Raw genomic sequence first — 21,289 nt, 5'->3', positions numbered from 1 at the left:
GCTTTTTCCGGTCAAGTCGCGTTATTTCAAAAGAAAAGCACAAAAAAATACACAGGCGTGATAACTTAATAAATGTTTTTGTCATACTATTTTCCACATACCTTATTTTCTAGTTTGCTTATTTATCATAAAAAAGTGTCACAAATGACACTTCACTGGCGGCCACAGAGGGTACAAACTGTTTACAATACGTCACCCTGTTAAAATAATCGCCTAAGTCATTTTTTTTTTGCTTGTTTTGCAGGAAACACAAAAAACTTCACCAAAAGTGTAACATATGACATTTATTGATAATTTCACTCAAAAAGGATGTAACAAAGGATGGCTTTTGGCATAGTAATAACACTGGGCCTCATTCACGAACCGTTCTTAAGAACAAATTTGTTCTTAAGTCCTACTTACGAAGATTTTACGAAGATTGTGGCATTCATGAATTTTGTTCTTATCCAGGATTTTTCTTAGGTAAGAACAAATCCTACGAACACTCAGGAGTACTCTTAAGCACATTTCAGTGCTGACATGTTGGCATGGTTGTGTTGTCTTCTTTTGTTAAGTTAAATAAAATACATTACAGTGAAATTTCCGTCAAATTTATGTATTTATTTATTCATTTCATTTTTTTTTCATTTTTCATTTTAATTAAATTAAATGTGTCAAAGCTTTAACATGAATCAAGTAAATTGGAAATCATGCTGTCCGTTAGTGATACCACCCTATTTATAGGTGGCATTTCTCCACGACCTACAAAACAATGGCATATATATTGCTGCAGCAGGAGGGCTCTGTCCGTTCTGGTTCTGTTGCAAGTTGGCTCTGCGGGACTTCATCTGTGATAAAAAATAAATAAAATCAAGCCAAGGTTGCAACCTCTCAGTCCACAACCTCTGGACACAATCTCGCCACGGGCCCCTGCCTAGTGCCTACACACGGTGTAGTGTGCGCGCAAAGGCGCTCTTCCCATTACGTACATAACAACACCGGCCAACACACAACCACACAACATAACTGTCATTTTAGGTCTGTTTTGTTTGGCACCTGTCACGTACAGGACGATATACACATAGACGGATTATCATGACCACGAGCCCCTGTCTACACAAGCATTATGTGCGCGTGCAACGGCGCTCTTTCCATTACGCACATAACACCGGCACACACAACCACACATTACTGTCAGTTTAGGTCTGTTTTGTTTGGCACCTGCCATGTAGAGGACGATACATATATTATGGGAGAGACAGAATGCTCAAATAGCGAGCCCTTGTAGTATTAATTAAAATATAGAAAACTATCAACCAGCTCACCCAGAGTGTCCCATTAATACTCTCTCTCCCTCGCGCTGGCCGGCGCACACAGACGCACTTACACACACAAATACAGGCACATGCCATGGGGGAGTCATGTTGTAATGGTAATAAAAAATGCACTAAATCGCGCTAATGTGTTCAGACCGACCGTCCGACCGAACACGGCACTCGGATGCCGACTCAGATACCGGCTACAGTCCTAGAAACTACTCACTTAAACCACCGGCTTTTTACTGGCCTTCGAGGAAAAGTCCTTGATAAAGTAATCACAGTCCAACTCTCTGACCAGTTTGGCCTCTACGGCCAGTTACATATTGTGGTTTTAAGGTATTATTCCAGAAAATAAATTGTTTGTGTTGTTACAACCTGCACTAAGGCTGCTAATTTTACTTATTTATTTTCCCTGTGCTCCAATGGATTTACGCTTTGCTTGGCATTCTGTTGCTGTTTCCTGTGTGGCTTCTACACACGGCCCTGCAGTCCTTTTTATGGGTCCTTTTATGGGCATTAATGGGTGGTTACCTATGCTAATCCTATGTTAATTAGACTCACCTGGCACGCGCGCTCAACTTACGAGGAGATGGCATTCATCAAGTTAAGAACACGGCTGCGAACAATTCAGCGGCTTAAGAACACGTTGATGAATCTGGCGTAGGGTCTTCTTAGAAATCTTCTTAAGAAGGACTTAAGAAAGAATCTAAGAAGATTCTTAAGAAGATATTGGTGAATGAGGCCCACTGTTTGTAAATTATGTATCTTAAGAGAAATAAATGACTTAGGCAATTTTTTTAACATGCCTTTGTGACTTAAGTAAGATATGGTAACACTTTATTTTGAAGGTGTCTACATAAGAGTCACACAAGGCTGTCAGAAACATGACATGACAAGTATCATGAGCATTAATGTTACTTCAAAGTGTCATTAATGTTCATGACACATCCCATGTCATGTTTATGACACGGTCATGTCACTCTTATGTAGACACCTTCAAAATAAAGTGTTTCCATATCTTGCTTGGCATGTTCAAAGAATTGCCTAAGTCACATGCATAATAAATCCGCTTAAGTCACACACTTGACATAGGCGATTATCTTAACGGGGTAACATGATCTGATCAACTGAGGATGTAGGCGATTTTACCATAGGTGGCCGGCGTCATGAGGAGATAATGTAGGCAAAAAAACCCAAATTTTGACAAAAAATGACTTGACGAAGTGTGACGAAATATTAAACGATGGAAAATCCAGGCGTTACTCAAAGCATGAAAAAAGCATGTGTTTTTAACAGCCAGTGACTGTAGCACTTACATAATAACAACACGTGCAATAACACAATAAACACACATACAACACGTGTTTGTGGATGTGTTAAGCATACAAAAACACAAACATACCTAAGGTCCTGCAGCAGAACAAATACGTTTATGTATGGCACATTATGGCACACCAGTTGTTAATCTTAAAGCAGGCAATTTAAATGTAGGAAGTGATGCTGAAGGGCATTATCAATGGACTATAAAAAAAAGAAGCTACAATCTAGATAATGTCCAGAGGACTCATTTTTATTTATTTCAAAAGAACAAATAAAGAGCGCTCAAAGACTTATTTACAAGGCAGCATAGATTGACTTTTGTCAGACTATGAAACCAATATGGTGTTCCTAACACAGTAATAGAATCCCATTCAACAATACAGTAATAAACATATATTTTACTGTTTGCTTCTACTGTGCTGTCCTGGTTTACAAATAATGTGTGCATCTGAAGTGTTAGGATGAAAATGACATATGCAGAGGAACATGAGTTTTATGGCACACCTGTGTTTGTTAGGGAAAGGTTTGAGGATTTAAAACTGCTTCCCTTTAAGCCGGATGAAGGAACTGTGGCCTGTATCACACATTTCAACATCTATAGTCTGACTCCCTTTGGGTTACCTGGCTTCACTGGGATTAGCATGACTGATCTTAGATAAACACTTAAATTATAAAGAGGCTCTGTTAACTTTGGGCTCTGTTAACTCTCTAGCTGGCTAGCTCACTTTGTGATAAAGAATCAGATAAGACCGTTATAGATGCAAAACACTAAAGAGCTATCTAAATTCTTCAAGAAGACAAATTCAGCTGGCTAAGTGAAGAACACACCTACACACACCCTGAAGCTTTGTTCGGCTTGCTCTTGAGCCTCTGAACATTTAGACATTAAATCATGTGTCTCAAAAAGTCTGTACGACTTAGTTCCACAGTGAAATCAAATTTCACAAACAAAACTGCACCGTCACAAATTTGAACATTTACTCAGATAACTCAAGTCCAACTTAATTTGTGCAACAAATCAAATCCAAAACATATTAACACAAAAATTATGTACATGTTGAGTCACAATTATTCACAAATTATACAAATTCAGCCCTTTTAAGTACACCTCTGAAGGATTCTTAGAAAAGTTTTGCGTAGATTCATTATATATTACACTGAATCTGATTGACATTGTAGCTTTCTTTGTTTTTCTTTGCTAAATTAAATTCTTATCAGAAATTAAAGCACACTTAAAAGATTTATCTTCCTACACTCCTTTTAGTGTGAGTTTTTTTCTAAAGTGCCACAGCATGTGTACAAACACTTCTGTAATCTACAGTTGTGTTTAATCTAATCACCAAAAGCATCAACAGAAAGTTTAAAGACAAGTGGGAACTGAATGTGAACCCTTGAGTATTTGTCCTTTGTTTTTCAAAGCCAGACACACAATCATACTCTTAACAGTAAACTGAACAACCTGTGCAAACACTCCTCCAGTTTGTTGAGGCATGCACAATCCCCCTCCAGCTGTCACAAACATATAAGACATATGCAACTAATATTTCAGCTGTGGACACAGTGTGCTGCTGACAATTTCAGAACTAGATGCACAAACTCAGTAAAATTCACTGACATCTTTCTGAAAAAAAGACACGTCACCATCTATCAAAACTGAATCCCATCAAAAAGGGGAAAATGCATAACTTCATTCAGCTGCACAGGCACAGCTGAGACGTTGCGGGTTCGTCGTGCAACATATAACTGGTGCCCACTTCAGACACGTATTGCCTATTCAAGACACACAGACACATTTTCTGAATGTGCAAACAGGTGAGTTGATATTATCCGCCAGGTTTATTTGCAGTTACTGAATCATTGGGGCTCTTTCAAACTTGCGGCTGCGCTTCAGAGTCCCCCTCCCTGTTGGTCTCCACAGGAGTTCACCGTCACAAAAGGTGCACTGAATGTACTGAATGAGCTCAAATGTCCACGTCCTCTGAGTCAGAGGTGCTGGATGACTGGGTCTCCTCCTGGGACTCTCCCCACACAAACCTATAGTTGTTCTCCAACTCCTGCTGCCTTTTTTGCTCTTTGTAAACCTCTTCTGTTCCTCCAGTCTGCAAGATGGAGAAAAAAGGAGTTTTTTTTAAAACAACCACAACAATTCTGATAAAAATTTAATATGACAATTAAGAAACAAAAAGTACAAATTGTTTCACAGAAAATAAAAGGCTATTATACATGCATATATGCTGAGTGACAATGAAAAAACATGTTATACTAATGTTTTCTAGACAGGGTGGCAAAGGTCGACAAGAAAAAGTGTACTTGTTGGTGATAAGACGGTTTAAGTACAGTGGAAGCCACCCAGATCCAGCAGAGGAAACCCAAAACAGTAATCACACTAATTGAAAAGGCTTCATTCCGCATGTGAAACAGCACCTCTGCTGCCTTTCCTTGCAGGTTAATATTTTATGGTGTGAAAAGTTTATTAACCTTTTATGAGGTTGTTTAGGCAAGTCAGCCCAACTCTATAATAAAATATTAGGTAGGTAGTCCTTTAGAGCTCTCACAGCAAACCAGAAATACATTTGGCATTCACTTTCCCCCATTTTTCACAGACTAGTTTGTTATTCATTAATTGTGAGTGATGACAATCTTCAGTAAAAGTAGCTGTTTTTTTCATGTGCAATCTAATTGAATCTAATGTTGCTTCATTGAATCTAATGAAGCAACATTTGTTGGCTATTATACTAAAACCTTTTTTTAAAAGCACATATGAAAAAGCTAAAATACTTCCTGTATTGGAATGTTTGTGTATTGTGTTCCTTTGTGTTTTTAAAGTCACTCTTGTATGAGAACCTAGAACTCACAAAAGAAAATGCCTGTTTGGGTAAGTAAACATACGGCTGGATGAATATAACTTAGATATACAGCACCAGTTGTTTGAGAGTTTGTAAACAAATGCTTTGACATAGTTTTGCCAATTTTAAACATGACGTTCATCAATGATCAGTTTTCTTTATCAATTCATTGTGGAAGAAAAACAAAGTTCTCTTCACAAATTCAAAGTTACATAGGGAGAGTAACTGGTCAAATGGTCATTTTGGGGGTGAGGTATTCCTGTTAAGCAATAGTTTGACATTTTGGGAAATACAATTAGAAATATATTCCTCCTTAATTAGATGAATGCACTGATAACATTCCCTCATCTGTTGTTGTTGTTTAAGTTAAAGAGAGTGGTGTCAGTTTTCTCATGCAACTCTCTGCCAGAGATTGAATGAAGATATTTCACTAATGTCAAACTACTGCTTTAAAGTTATAAGTGGTTCAGAGAGTACATACCTTCAATTATTTTGTAAAAATTGTTGTAATAATGTAGCCTGGGTATACCCATACTGCCTTGCACGCTCAAATTTAATTTCGAACCTCCAGGCGGTCTGGAAACCAGGAAGCTTTCTTAGCCCTGTTTTAGGGATCCAATCACAGAGCGGGGAGGGACGGCAAGACGGTGACGAGTACTACCCGGCAGACAGAAGCTTGTAGTTTTCTTACGGATCCAACATGGCTGCTGCAGACGCGAAACTCTCTTTAGCTGTAGATGGTGTTTTAAATAGTTTAGAGCGAAAGTTGAAAGGCGAAAGGTCTCTCGGCGGCTCCGCTGTCCCCCGACTCGTAGCGAGATCACCGGTGATTAGCGCCGCTAGCGGTGCTACGAGCCGGCGGTCTCGCCGGTGATCTGGCTACGAGCCGGGGGACAGCGGAGCCGCCCAGAGACCCGTAGCAGCTTGTTTATTGCCCATAAAATCAGTTGATGTGTGTGGCTGAATGACATGAGGGGGAATAAAGCGTGAAAATAAATCTTGCAGAAAGCGAGAACTGGAGAAGCAAAGCAGCAAGCAACACTCTCTCACAGGCACACACACAACAACCATCCATTTCTGTTGCTCTACTACGTCATCTGGTATAACTGATCTGATTGGCTAAGAGCTACCTACAGACGCTTTTGATAGACATTCTAAGTGCCCAATAAACGGCTCCGGAGGATCGTAAACCACACCTCCTCTACGGAGAAAAGAACGGCTGGTTCCCAGACCACATCTCATTTGAGATTTGTCTGGTGTTAGCCAGGCTAGTAATAATGACTATTTAAGTAAAGAATAAGGTGCCAAATTAAATAGTAAGTCTACTATTTACTAGTACTAGTAGACTAGTATTAGTCTACTAATATAAATGTTTCATGACCACAGTATATTATAATATACAGTGCTCAGCATAAATGAGTACACCCCCTTTGAAAAGTAACATTTTAAACAATATCTCTATGAACACAAATACAATTTCCAAAATGTTGACAAGACCAAGTTAATATAACATCTGTTTAACTTATAACATGAAAGTAAGGTTAATAATATAACTTTTCATTCATAATTTTCAGTTTTACTCAAATTAGGGTGATGCAAAAATGAGTACACCCCACTAAAAGTCTCGGGAGCAAAGCTAAGTTTTAGACTACAAATGTCTAATTTAACAATAATCGACCCCAGGTGAGTCTAATTATTCATTACACAGATGTCCAGCAGACAGTTGACTATAAAAGGGTGTTACTTAAATAAAACCCCTTCCCATTTCATGTTGTTAGCAATGGCACCACATGTCTCAAGACCTGAGAAGGAAAATAATTTCTTTACACCGCAAAGGTGAAGGCTACATGAAGATAAGCAAAGCTTTACTTATCAGTCAAGAATACTGTAGCAAAAGTGGTACAAAAATGTAAAAAAGATGGAACTGCAACCATCTCACAGAGACGTCCAGGCCGTCCGCAGAAGTTAACACCTCGACAGCAGCGTCTTCTGATGAGAAGGGTCCAAGAAAATCAGCATGCAAGTTCATTGCAGTTATCTAAGGAATTAGAAAGCCAAACTGGGGTGACTGTTTCTGGTGACACAATACGCCGTACACTGCAGAGGAATGGCATGCATGGGTGCCGTCCACGAAGGAAGCCTCTCTTAAAGCCCAGGCACAAAAAAGCCTGTCTAGAGTTTACCAGGGCCATGCTGACAAAGATGAAGACTACTGGGACTCTGTACTCTGGAGTGATGAGACCAAGATAAATGTTTTTGGAACTGATGGCTTCTAAACTGTGTGGCGTCGCAAAGGTGAGGATTACAGAGAAAAATGCATGGTGCCTACAGTGAAACATGGTGGTGGCAGTGTCCTTATGTGGGGTTGCATGAGTGCTGTTGGTGTCGGGGAGCTGCATTTCATTGATGGTATCATGAATTCACAGAAGTATTGCTCCATACTGAAAGAGAAGATGCTACCATCACTCCGTGCCCTTGGTCGTCGTGCACTTTTCCGACATGACAATGACCCTAAACACACATCTAAAGGCCACTGTTGGATTTCTGAAGAAGAACAGGGTGAAAGTGATTCAGTGGCCAAGTATGTCTCCTGATCTGAACCCAATTGAACACCTATGGGGAATTCTGAAGAGACAAGTTGAGCATCACTCTCCATCCAGTCTCTAAAAGAGGCCATTCTTGAGGAATGAAAAAAGATCAATGGAGCAAAATGTTGTCAACTTGTTCATTCCATGCCTAGAAGACTTGGTGCTGTCATTAAAAATCATGGAGGCCATACAAAGTACCAGATGTAATAGTTTTTGTTGTGGGGTGTACTCATTTTTGCATCGCCCTTATTTCAGTAAAACTAAAAAATGTGTAATCTAAGTTATATTATTAACCTTACTTTCATGTTATGAGATAAACAGATGTTATATTAACTTGGTCTTGTCAACATTTTGGAAATTTTATTTGTGTTCATTGAGATATTGTTTAAAATGTTACTTTTCAAAGGGGGTGTACTCATTTATGCTGAGCACTGTATATAATATATTTTAATGGACTCAAACAGTGGCTTTGTAATAATTGTTATGCAAGCAGACAATTATACAGAAAAACAACAGCTGTCCCACACAGGCGTAACTTAATTACTAAGCAAACTCTCCCAAGTGCACGCACACAGACACACAGACACACACACGAACCCAATAAAAAGTCACTATAACTTCTTAAATTACCAGGAGATTTATGAGAAGCTCCCTGAAGGACTTTGTATCTTCTTCAGTCAGCCACTGATCACCTGCCTCCTCTGCGTTTTTCCGCGTCAAGATCTTCACCTCAATTTTACCTATAAAAGAAAAACAGCACAGATGCAGGCTTTCCTATTAAACACATGTACTTTCATTTGGCTCAGATTTGTTTAAACAACAAGTAATCATAATGAAGAATGGCACAAACACAACAGTGGATGAAAAAGAAAGGACACACATCGACACACATTTTGTTTCCCTTTACCTTAAAGACAAGCTTTTTTTAATTAGATTATCCCGTTTTTAAAAAATGCCTAATTTAAAGGGGACATGGTATACTCATATTTGTGTCTAGGGTTTGTACTAGAACATGTTAACATCCTTTTAGTGTTCAAAAAAACCCTCTGTCTTAAACGTTTTAGCGCCTGTCTCTTTAAGCTCCCCAGTCTGATTTGTGATGTCACTTCAGCCGGAGAATGACTGTAGCGGCACTTTCTACCTATATAGTGTAGTTATAACATCCCAGCCTTACAGAAGCCCTGACGGCACTTTTAATGGCACAGTTTCATCATCTGTGAGCATGTTGAGCTTTGAGTGTTTTGATACTTATTTAGCATTTTATGGAACTTAAACCTGCTTTCGAATTAAAAAAAAAAACATGGAAATCTTACATTTTTACAATATGGATCCCTTAATGGGACTGTCCAAAACAGTTTCTTGATCTTCTATTAAATGAAGGACTTTACCATGCTAAACCTTTCAAAAAAACCTAAATCAGAGAGTTGTGTGCTTTTTTGACAAGGATGAGAGGAGAAGTACTAAATGCTCAAGATAACAGATGGAAGAGAGAAAAGGCCGTGAGTGTTTCGGGCACTCCCCCCTCATACCTTCTGCCTTCAGTCCTGCTTTCTCTAGCTGTTCTTTAACCACGTCCTTTATGTGCTGCCACTGGGGGTCTCCTTCGCCCATCTCCTGAACTTTGACCTCCCCATCAGGGCTGCTGCCCGTCTTATACTTAGTAATTTTGATCTTAACATGGTCGTCAGCCGCTTGGTCTGGGGTGACGAGACAAAAGAGGGACAAACAACACAGTTCACCTCAAAAACCCATCAGCAGCGCCACAGGATGGAGGAGGTAAGAGCCAAGAATGTAAACAACACGGTCTTATGAGCATTACATTTCTGCAGATCTATAATACTGTGATTGATTTCAATTTGGATTTCATTAGTGATACATCAATGGCAGCAGAAGAAAGACGACTAACTAACCAAAAGAACTTAAAATATCAATCTGATAACATAAATTCTCTGTGGATCAAACTTACTCCACGTGTGCATCTATTCTGGGATGAAAGATGTCACAACAAACATCTACTGCACACATGAATGAATGAAATATGAGGATGATGGAGGCGAACACACAGTGTGCAGATACAGTCATGGAAAAAATTATTAGACCCTTGTTTTCTTCAATTTCTTGTTCATTTTAATGCCTGGTACAACTAAAGGTATATTTGTTTGGACAAATATAATGATAACATCAAAAACAGCTCATAAGAGTTGAATTTAAGAGCTGATATCTAGACATTTTCTATGGTTTTCTTGATAATGACTTTGGTTATTATCAAGAAAACCATGGAAAATATCTAGATATCAGCTCTTAAATTAAACTCTTGTTAGCTATTTTTGTTGTTATCATTATATTTGTCCAAACAAATGTACCTTTAGTTGTACCAGGCATTAAATTAGAGAAAACAATAATTTTAAAACATTTTTCCATGACTGTATGAGCGTGACCACAGAGGGACAGGCTGCCCGGTTACCTGGCTGCTTCGGAGCCAGGCTCGGGCTGCCCCTGGTGGGGTCACTGGCTCTCTGGACTCCTGCTGATTGCTGCTCGGGGTCTTGGACGTCTTTCTCCTCCAAATGATCAAGTATCTTTTCCAGCGTCGTCTCCAGTGTCTGTGTTGCCTGAGTGCGATCAAACTCCCCTTTCAGACCTTCTGTCTCTAATTCCTGCTGCGCCTAAAGCACAAGAGAGGAGGCAATCACATCAAAGCATCGTTAGATTATTTCATTGTGTCGGATCTGCTTAATTACATTTTAATATATATAATCTTTATACATCAACCTTTGTGTTTAACCTCCACACCCCAGAACCCACCAGAGAGCTTGGGAGGAATGTTTTCTTGAGAAATTAAGAAAATTGTACAGTTTATCATTGCCAGAAACGTTTAAAATAGAGATTGTTGATGGATTTTCAAATTTGAATTGAATGAACCTTGTCTGAGGAAGGATTTTCAGGAGTAAAAAATAACCAAATCTAAATTTACAATAAAGATATTTAATCAAAAATGGAATTTTGCCCAAAAGAAAACATAATTTGCACTAACTAGATCATGTAAAGAAGAAAAAACAGAAATGTTGTAAATTAGATATCATCTCAAGTCTGAAACCTCATTTATGATGTTGTCAAACTCCTTCTGCATTTCCTCCTTTATCTCTTCAATCTTGTCAGAGGGCACAGAGAGGTCGGCCATCTCATCCTCGAACTCCTGTAGCAGACGTTCATCTTCATCTTTCTCTTCCTCTCCCAGCATCTCTGTTGCCCTGACGCTTGCAGGTTTCTCTCCTCGGCTTTTAGCTTGGTTTTGTGCTTTCTGAAAAAAAAGGCAGCATTGAACTGAGAGAGCCCTACATTGTAAAGAAAATATAAGAATCCTGTAATGATCACAAGGTTTTAGTTCGTCTTGATGGTCAAGATAATCCCGCCCCCAGCCCCTGACTTAAGCAGTTCTTGGTTCAAAACCAGTAAAGTGTTGTTGCCGCTCCAGAACCAGTTTTCCTACACCGGCCCTCAAACTGCTTTGCTGGAAAAACATGGTGATAGTAATCTTGATGAGTACTGACCTTCCTGTTACTTTCTTTCAGATGTTGGACAAATTTCATCAGGTCTGCAGGGTCGGTGATTATTTTAAAGTTGAATTTTTCACCTGAAAGACATTCATGGGAAGAGAGGAAAATCCAACACTGAACAACAGAAAGATTTAACAAATCAGATACCATAACTGCACAGAAATAAAAGACTCTGCGGTTCTATTAACCATGTCTGAGGCTCTCTAGTACAGCAGAACGTTATATAAGCTGTAAAACAGTGACCACAAATACCTTCATCACCATCATCTATGACTTCATTGTCTGTAAGTGAGTTAAAGCCATCATCAGCTGCCTGAGGGAAGAAAAACAAAATAACATTACATTATGTGTTTTTGAAGATGCGGTTATTTCTTCGCCCTAAAGCACTTTTACCTTAAACAAGTCTTTATTTGAGCCCCATATAAATTACAGTTTTGTTATTTGTAGTTATACATTTCCTAGTTATCTTGTGAAATACAGTTTTCACAGAAGAAAGTAATACGTGCCAAATTGTGGTCCAAGGTAAACGCTTCCACTGACCCTCTTTTCCTTAGCTACAATCTTCTGAAGCTGACTGAATGTATTATCTTTCACAATGGCTGTACAATGTAAACAGTTATGTTGTTCATATGCACATGTAATAAGAAAATGAGAATGACAACAGTATAAAAATGTTTTCAATCTGTCCGTTTATTTAAAAAAAGCCAGGCAAAGGCAGCATTTAGTACTAAATAATCACTGGGGACTTCTTAACTATTACTCTATGTCCTCTTGCCATATGTCTCTTTTTACCATATCTTTCCTATTCAACCCTCTACAGAGCACTGTTATAAAATTGCAACATGTATTTGCAACTGTTTAGTAGCTATTCCTGACTCAATATAGACAAAATCTACAAGACTCCTGACTCTAACTTGCAGACATAACTTTTTCCACAATTCAATCCACATGGTAGCCCAGCCTTTCATTTACCAGCGAATAAGGCTGGGTATTGGTATATCTACTTTAAAGGTTCTGGTATTAGTATCATCCTTTATTAACGATACCTAGCCCAAAAGGGGAAAACTGATTTTATATACTGATATTTCTGTACCTGATTGTCCTGTTGAGAAGCAGTTGTTTTTGAACTCCCTGGCTTGGTAACTCCCTCCCAGAAGCCTGAGTCTTCTGCCTCTTCTGACCCGGCGTCCTCAAACACATCACTAGTATCTGTTTCAAAATCAAAAGCACAATTGTCTGGCACTATGGAAATAAAACCTGGTGGATATTTTTTACTTTGTGGATTGACGAAAGTACAACATTACACTGAAGGTCATTTGATAGTCAAACTTCTGCCACAGTGGATCTGATGAAAATGACTACGGTAGAACTAATTTGCATAAATAAATGTTATAAATAATTTGCAACTGATTAAAATCTGTGTTACGTGACTCAAGCAGAACTAATGAGTTAATGCGGTATTTACCTTACATTTAGTCATATGTATTCATGTTATGCAATTTATTTCCAATGAAACAGCCGCAAAAATGTTAGCTGATGTTATGTTTACTTACTAACTTTGCATTAGATGAATCGACTACTAGCTAGTGTAGCAAATTTAGTTGTGGGGTAGCCCTGCGCTGTCATCCATGGTCAAAACAATCATTCTTAAAATAACTGAATGAACGTGTTTAACCTTATTTGCCATAGTAGCATATTGTAGCAAGATGGATCAATATTAAAATATCATACCAATAAATAAGCTCTCTACTGGATTACTGTGTGACAAAATGGCAACGGTAAATAAAATAATGATGCTTTATGGTAGAAAATAGGCTTTATTTCTGCTAGAGTATAATTGTGACATTTTATGATTTACAAATACTCTCTTATGTATTATCTGCTGTTTCCATGGAAGTTAGAGCAACTAGGTTTTATGAGGTCAAGTGTGGAAAAAAATGCACCTTTTGTGTCTGACTGGTTGGGGTCATCACTGGGTGCAGGTGAGGTCTCTTCTGCTGTTACTTCCACTGCTCCATCTGCCTCTTCATTACCAGCCAACATCTCATCAAGACTCCTCAGCTCCTCTGAGATCTGCTCTACTTTACGCTTTGTGTCCGCTGGAAACAGACAGAGGAAGGGAAAAAAGAACAATTACGTCACACATTTCTTATTGCTTACAAATGCCTTTATCTTCCAATCTGAACTCAGCATCACACTTTAAATCCACCGTTCCCACATTATGTTTTGCTCCAGTGTCCTGCTTCAACAGGACATTACATTAAAGTAATGAAGTGAGACTCTCTCCAAATGCTGCTTCACAGTGACCTTCATTTTTGATAACTCACAGACTTGAGCCTTGACGTAGTCCATGTACTGCTGGGCACTTAGTGCTGGCTGGCACACAATACCCTGAGGCTTCGCAGTGGAAGGTGGCCGCAGGAATGGATGCTGGCAGGTTCGACTGGTGTGAACTGTCAGCACATAGCGGCACGACTGAGGCTCATCCACGCGGGCGATGTAATCACTTGAGCCTTCCTCACACACAAACTGGAAATAATAAGAGTGAAATAAGCCAGATGTGTTTAGCAGGATAGCTTGGTACAGCATGCTAATTTTCAATGACTTCATGTCTGTTTGGAGTAGCAAAACAGAAATTAAAACAAAATAGGAAAACAGATAAAACCACACAGGTCGCCTGGGATACAAACATATTCTGTATTTAGATGTCTTACCCGGACTTCGGTCTCTCTGGGATTTCCGTTGAGGTCACACTTTGAGCCATTTACATAGGTTTGACTGTGGTAGCGCTTCAGCCTGTGCTGTTTGGAAGCCTGGGAAATAAACAGAGAAGAGGATTTAACCACTGACCAATAACTGATTTATAACTTATACATTTTAAGGCTCAGTGCAGCCTCCTAATAGCCTGGGTATACCCAGACTGCCTTGCGCGCTCGAATTTGATTTCGAACCTCCAGCCAGTCTGGAAACGAGGCGATTATCTTAGCCCTGTTTTAGGGATCCAATCACAGAGCGGGGAGGGACGGTGAGACGATGACGCGTACTACTCGGCACTTGGAAGCTTTCCGGATCCAACATGGCTGCTGCAGACGCGAAACTCTCTTTAGCTGTAGATGGTGTTTTAAATAGTTTAGAGCGAAAGTTGAAAGGCGAAAGGTCTCTCAGCGGCTCCGCTGTCCCCCGGCTCGGAGCCAGATCACCGGTAGCGGGGCTATTAGCGCCGCACGGGCGGTTTCTGCGGCTCGTTGCGCCGAGCCGGCGAGACCGCCGGTCACCGCCGGTGATCTGGCTCCGAGCCGGGGGACAGCGGAGCCCCCAGAGACCCGCAGCAGCTTGTTTATTGCCCATAAAATCAGTGGATGTGTGGGGCAGAATGACATGAGGGGGAATAAAGCGTGAAAATAAATAATCTTGCAGAAAGCGAGAACTGAAGAAGCAAAGCAGCAGCAACACTCTCTCACAGACACACACACAACAAACATCCATTTCTGTTGCTCTACTACGTCATCTGGTATAACTGATCTGATTGGCTAAGAGCTACCTACAGACGCTTTGATAGACATTCTAAGCGTCCAATAAACGGCTCCGGAGGATCGTAAACCACACCTCCTCTACGGAGAAAAGCATTGTAGGTGTCCAGACCTAATCTCCAATGAGATTTGGTCTGGTGTTAGCCAGGCTAGCCTCCTAATGGTTCATATTGTATCTACTGAGTAGTTCAAGCTTCATTCATAACACTGATATTCAAATTCTAGAACAACAATTGAATGCTTCGCTAGGGTTGTCATTTTATTTAGGAGATTTAATGGTCTCCCTCCGAAGACTGAGCCAGTGGATCTTACTTGGCTCTCACTAAGAGGCATCTGGTGTAACTGGTTCCAGAGTACTGAGAAGCAGTCCTTCCTTGTTACCTTTGCCTTGTTGTTTTTACTAATGTCAACAGATCATTTTGAATGAGCCATGGACACATAAGCAATTTTATAATCTGTTTGAAATATCTTTCCTGTGTTGAAATAAGCAGACACCATCTGAAGGCTTCATAAGCTCTATGTTAAACAAATCACCAGCAGAAGATACATTATTATATCCTATTATTATAGGAGCTTATAGGAGTTACTGAGGTATTTGAGTCCCGGAATAACCTGATTGACACGCCTCGCCTTGACTGATGCTCCCCAGGTAACAGCATAGCGACCCCACACATACATTGAGTGAATTACACCACACATCAAACTCAACCAAACACATTCAGCTCCTACATACATACTGGGATTTTTTTAGGATCAAAAGACTTGCTAATGTACAGCACATACTCTAAATGATTTTTATGTCTGTAGCTTAAAGACAGTTGGTTCTTGTTTTATGTGACGAATGAAATTAGTGGCAAATTACGAGGGCTGTTAGTTATGACTGTAATTGGTTAGAGAGGGTCACGTACTCACGTTGGAAAACTGAGAAATTTCACATAATTTCTGCTCTGCATCCAAAGTTAAACCAGGAGTAATCAGTGAAATTAACACCTGAGGCCTTCAACTGCTACATACGACTACAGCGGTCAAGCCTTGAAATGTCTAAAAAGAAGTGGACGTCACCAATTGGTCTGTGGACTCCTGTTTTGAAGCCTTGAGTTTGCCATTTTGGCCATCGCCAACTTGTTTTTTTTGGAGTAAGAAGTGAGCACATTTGGAGGAGAGGATGGATCTGATTGAGAAGCTGAGGACACAATGCACACAACCAACACTGGCAACCTGACTGCAACTGGCTACAGATTATTATGCTGCCTTTTATCCTGATTGACAGATCACCATGATAGCAACTTGTCAATCACAAGGCAGCCACGCCCTCAAACTTGCCTGCTTTATCATCTGTTTTACTCTAAATGGGAACATATTTTCGTATTTTACTAAATAAACATCATATTTTATTGCAGAAGACTTTAAACTAGCGATTGAGATCATAAACTAATTGGGAAAATGTTTACTGAGTAATAAGTCAAGTGAGAAGTAGGGTAATTTTCTCATATACTTCTATACAAGTAGACTTAATTTTACAACCAGTGGACTTGTCCCTTCTGGCCATTAGGAAAAATGCAGGTTAAAGGCTCTTCCACAATGGTTTCATTTTACAGGCTCAGAGGCTAGGTCCACTTCTTTTATAGTGTACATGTTCAGCTCAAATCATATAATCATCCATTCACCACCTACACAGATAGATTAGAAATCTAAGATTAAAAATTATAAAACACTGAGGCAAATTTACCTTTGCCGTTTCATTGCTCCAGTCAAATTCAGATTCATAATAACCGAGGAAGAGAATGTCCCCTTTGATTTCTGTGTCTGTGGAGGGAAGAACAATACCTATTAAAGTGATTGTCTTGAAAAACACAGATTAAAAACACAGAGGTAAGCTCTTACCTTCAAGGTGGTACTGTCTGATATGCTGACCATGGCAGAACTCGTACGTCCACCAGTCCTTTGTCTGCAGGACACACAGAAAGCAAATATTATCTATATCTATATCACCCAATTAGATTTCCTCACATTCAAACAAATTGTACACATATTGTTATGGTTTTGAACAGGATGAGCCTAGTAGGACACCTTACAAAGACCCTCTGACAGGCGGTGTTAGTTAAGTCCAATTTGGTTGATGAGCTTTGATTAAAAATGTATATGTCAGGATACAAGAAGAGTATTAGGCAAAATGAGTATTAGGTAAATGGAAAAAAGTTGCATGTGGAAAAAAAATGAAATTACAATGAGCTCATCAACATTCCTCTCTTTGTCCTCTAAATGCTGATTGCTGACACTCAAATACACAAGTAAAGACATGATCAAATTAAGCTTTTAAAGGGGGTTTGATTAGACAAGGTAATACAAGGCAATAAATTGCAAAAAAAAATTGCAATCTACACTCTTCTTTTAACTTCATAGGGAGGAGACAAGACAGTTTTTCTTTAATCAGAAACAAGTACAGGCTGTATTAAGTTCCTGTCCCTGAGGAAGTTATTCAGCAGAATTGATTCTGATGCGTTCAGTTCTCATGACCTTTTTAGTGGAACAACAGCCACACTTGTTTAATAAAAAGTGCTTTCTAATGCAATAAATAGCACCTCTTCTCTGCCCTCACACTTCTCCATGACAGAGGGGGCTCAGGATATCCTATGGTCCAACCCTTTTATTACATTTTGTGTTGTCTTCATCTGAATTTTCCCCATTTTTCCCCAAGTGTTGCTAGATTCTTTATTGATGCTGCACAAGGCTGTGGTTACCCTCATTTAACCTCCCCCAGGCCCTAGAGAGAGGATTTTTATCTTCTTATTTATTATTATTTTACCATGAGATCAGGCCCCCTCTACAGAAGAGGATTAAGGCGAGGTAGGAGGGAAAAAATTGTTATGCACTTCGAGATTTTCCTCGAAAATCGTATTTATACTTTATTCTCAACATTTCAACATCATTCTCGAAATTTTGATTATTTTCTCGAACTGCATAAAGAAAAGAAAAAATCATCCTCTCATTATTTTTTTTCTCCTACCTAGCCCCAATCCTCTCCCGTACACCTCATCCGCAAAACGGGGGAAAATAATACTTAAATGAAAAAAGCAAATGTATATGTTCTCATACTGTATTGAAGAATCATTCAATACACTGGATTTCATCTCGGGCAAAAATATTTGCTTAATTTTGAACTGTTGTCCCTCACACAGCAATCAGTGACTGAGATGAGTATCTACATGACTAAAAACGTTCAAGATTCTTTTAGTATGCCTCACAGCCACAGTATCCTGGTGTGACAACAAAATTGCCTTGTTTTTAAGCAATCAGACAAAAGTACCTTATGAGGAAATAAGGAGGAGATATGTTTGTGATTGGGCAATGGGTCATGGAAACATATTTAGAATGCCAGAAAACCACTCACATAACCTTTAGACAGTGTGCATATTTTCAAGGAGTTTTTGAACAAAGGCTATCGGGCACTTCTACAGCAACACGAGAGAAGGTTTGAAGAACAGTTTGCAAACAGATGTTTAAATTCCAGAGCTTTACTGGCTCCATACCGAGAGGAAAAGGGATTCATCTTTTTTCCGTTTTTTGTTTCTACAACAAGATCTCTGCTGTAGCAACCCTAACTTCAAGATGAACCAGTGAAAACACAAAACAGCAATGCAGAGACCTGCGATTCTTCCATCATATCATACCGAAAGGACTTCGGTTCAGTTTTGTGGTCCACTTTCTTGTGCAGCAAAAAATGAATAATTAATGATGAATACATGGGTACAATGGGTACACTGTGAAAGAGACGTCTGTAAATCAGACAACTTCCTCAACTTCCCATTTTGAACACATAAAAGGCCATTATTTAAATCATTATGTCCTAAAAATGTGTTAAGTGCTCTTATGACCAAATCCAGAGTTACTTCCCTCCGTCCATTAATTTGAATGAGCCCGAGATGGAGCAGTTGAGATGCGGGGATAAAGGAAGTGCCAGTGTGCCTGCTCTTCAGGCCCTACAGATGCAGAAATACTGTTTTGGCTTCATGCAGCACTAAGCAACTTCCATAGGAATTAACAGGGTCCTGTACACTTGAATTAAAGGGGCTGTGTTCATTCATCAGTATCTTTCTCTGTATATAGAAACGGAAAACATTTTCTACGATCACAACAACAACAAAACAGCATTCACATTCAAATTTAGTTGCTTCTTGTACTTTGTGGATGTGTTTTTGTGCAGTCACACACGCATTAGCAGCAATCTCCTTCAATCAGTCAAAATACATTTTAGTGACATCTGACACACTTTGAATGGATGGATAAAAGTTTCAATGGGTTTCTAAACGTATAAGTACTTACTTTCTTATAAGTATCTAGGTGTATACTTGGATAATAAGTTGGACTGGTCCCTAAACACAAACGCTCTCTACAAAAAGGGCAGAGCCGCCTCTTTTTTTTTTAAGGAAGCTGAGATCTCTTGACATCTGTAGTAAGATGCTGCAGATGTTTTATCACTCTGTGATGGTAGTGTGTTGTTTTATGCTGCAGTCTGCTGGGGAGGCAGCATCAGACTCTGAGATGCAAGGCGGTTGGACAGACTGGTCTAAGGAGCTGGTTCTGTGGTTGGAGCCAGGTTGGACACACTGGAGGAGGTGGTGGAGAGATGACCTGTCAAGATGTTCGAGGCCATCTTGAAATACCCGGATCATCGGCTACACAAAACCTTTACAAAACAGCAGTGGACGGCTCCTCTTTCTCCATTGCAGGACGGAGAGATACAAAAGAACCTTTGCTCCTACAGCCATCAGGCTGTCTAGTTCAAACAGAGCTAACAGACTCGCTGAATTTCCCCTTGGGGATAAATAAAGTAATTTTGAATTTGAATTTTTGAATTGAATTTAAACAGCATAGGTATTTGAACTAACCTTCACCAGACACTGGGCATTGTGCATTGGACCGAGTAGATCTGGGATGTCAGGTCCGGTGTACCCTTGTGAGTCAGGCTCAGAGGCGGGGTCCTGATGAAATCGGACGGCCTGGGGTGGAAGTCGACACTCATACAGCTGCTTGTACTTGCTGGACACCATCATAACCTCCTCTGTCTTGGTCTAGAGGAGAAACACTGTCAGGACAGCTGCAGGATCTTGAAGTGCCACAAAGAGACATTGGCGCAATACTTGGGCTTATTAACTAGCTGGTTTTCCAACTATCTTCGCTGTTACTTATTCAAAGTGTAAAGAAGTTGCAGCTAGCTAAGTGGAAGAGAGAAAACTGAGGTGTTGTGACAGCTGTCAGCGATAGTTGCTGCGTAGGTCACATGGAAGTGACTTCAACACTACCGTTTCATTGTGCAATTTGTAAGCAACGTGTAGATTTTAATGAAGTTCCTCAACTAGCTAACAGACAGGTTATTCACTCCTCACGTTAGTAACATTTAAAGAAGATAGTTCACGCTAGCTAACGGCAGCCTACTTTCTCGCTAGCAAGCTAACGGTTAGCTTCCCCCAAACAGCCTCACTCACCTGCCCCAACATGACGGGATCGGGAAGAATTTGAATCCCATATTTCATCTCATTCAGCTCCTCTAGATTCAAGAAGGCTTGGACACAGAGAGGACATATCAACAAGAAAACGTTCACTCTTTTCAGCCACCGTACCAAGGAAGCAGCCATGATTGACTCTTGTTGTCTGACAGCAACAAAACACAGAACGCCTGACATGGTGGCAGCGGATTGGTCGGCGAGAGAAAAGCTGCTCTGTCATTGGTTGATTTTTAGAGTCTGTCAACGGTTTGGGGTGAGTTAGTTTACTTTGCCGGTGCAATGTGGATGGGCGGCGCTTTTACCTTAATGCCATTGAAAAAAATCATTATTATCAACGCACATGACGCCTGTCAGCGTTGGGTTTACCATTAAATAAACTCACACATTGGTGAGGCGTGTCACAAACCAATTTGGCCAAATTACAGTAATGCGGATTATTTTCTTTTTTCCTAACACCTCACTACTGTTTTCTAGGATATATAAAATTCACATTTTACAAGCGTGTTCTTCTGTATATATAAAAGATACCTAAATTATATATATATATATATATATATATATTATTTATATATATATATATATATATATATATATATATATATATATATATATATATATATATATATATATATATATATTATAT

At 39.6% G+C, this 21,289-nt stretch overlaps 1 protein-coding gene across 2 annotated transcripts; it reads right to left on the bottom strand.

The window, feature by feature from the left end:
- Positions 1–2,847: 2,847 nt before the first annotated feature.
- os9 (OS9 endoplasmic reticulum lectin) lies at positions 2,848–20,823 on the bottom strand. Of its 2 annotated transcripts, XM_059329551.1 has the most exons (15): positions 20,626–20,823; positions 20,029–20,211; positions 17,024–17,087; positions 16,869–16,945; positions 14,324–14,422; positions 13,937–14,138; positions 13,553–13,708; positions 12,703–12,818; positions 11,862–11,922; positions 11,604–11,686; positions 11,150–11,353; positions 10,517–10,718; positions 9,582–9,749; positions 8,683–8,792; positions 2,848–4,717 (listed from the first exon to the last, which is right to left on the bottom strand). In XM_059329551.1, exons 1-15 carry the CDS (start codon positions 20,821–20,823, stop codon positions 4,580–4,582), a joined length of 2,061 nt encoding a protein of 686 aa, XP_059185534.1. In that variant the 3' UTR covers positions 2,848–4,579. The 2 variants fall into 2 exon arrangements, with proteins under 2 accessions (XP_059185534.1, XP_059185535.1); XM_059329552.1 differs by lacking the exon at positions 9,582–9,749.
- Between the last annotated feature and the right edge of the window lie 466 nt (positions 20,824–21,289).

Source organism: Centropristis striata, chromosome 3 (genome assembly GCF_030273125.1).
Source record: "Centropristis striata isolate RG_2023a ecotype Rhode Island chromosome 3, C.striata_1.0, whole genome shotgun sequence".
Lineage (NCBI taxonomy): Eukaryota > Metazoa > Chordata > Actinopteri > Perciformes > Serranidae > Centropristis > Centropristis striata.
Note: the sequence above shows the minus strand (reverse complement) of the source record. Positions and strands in the feature narration are given on the sequence as shown.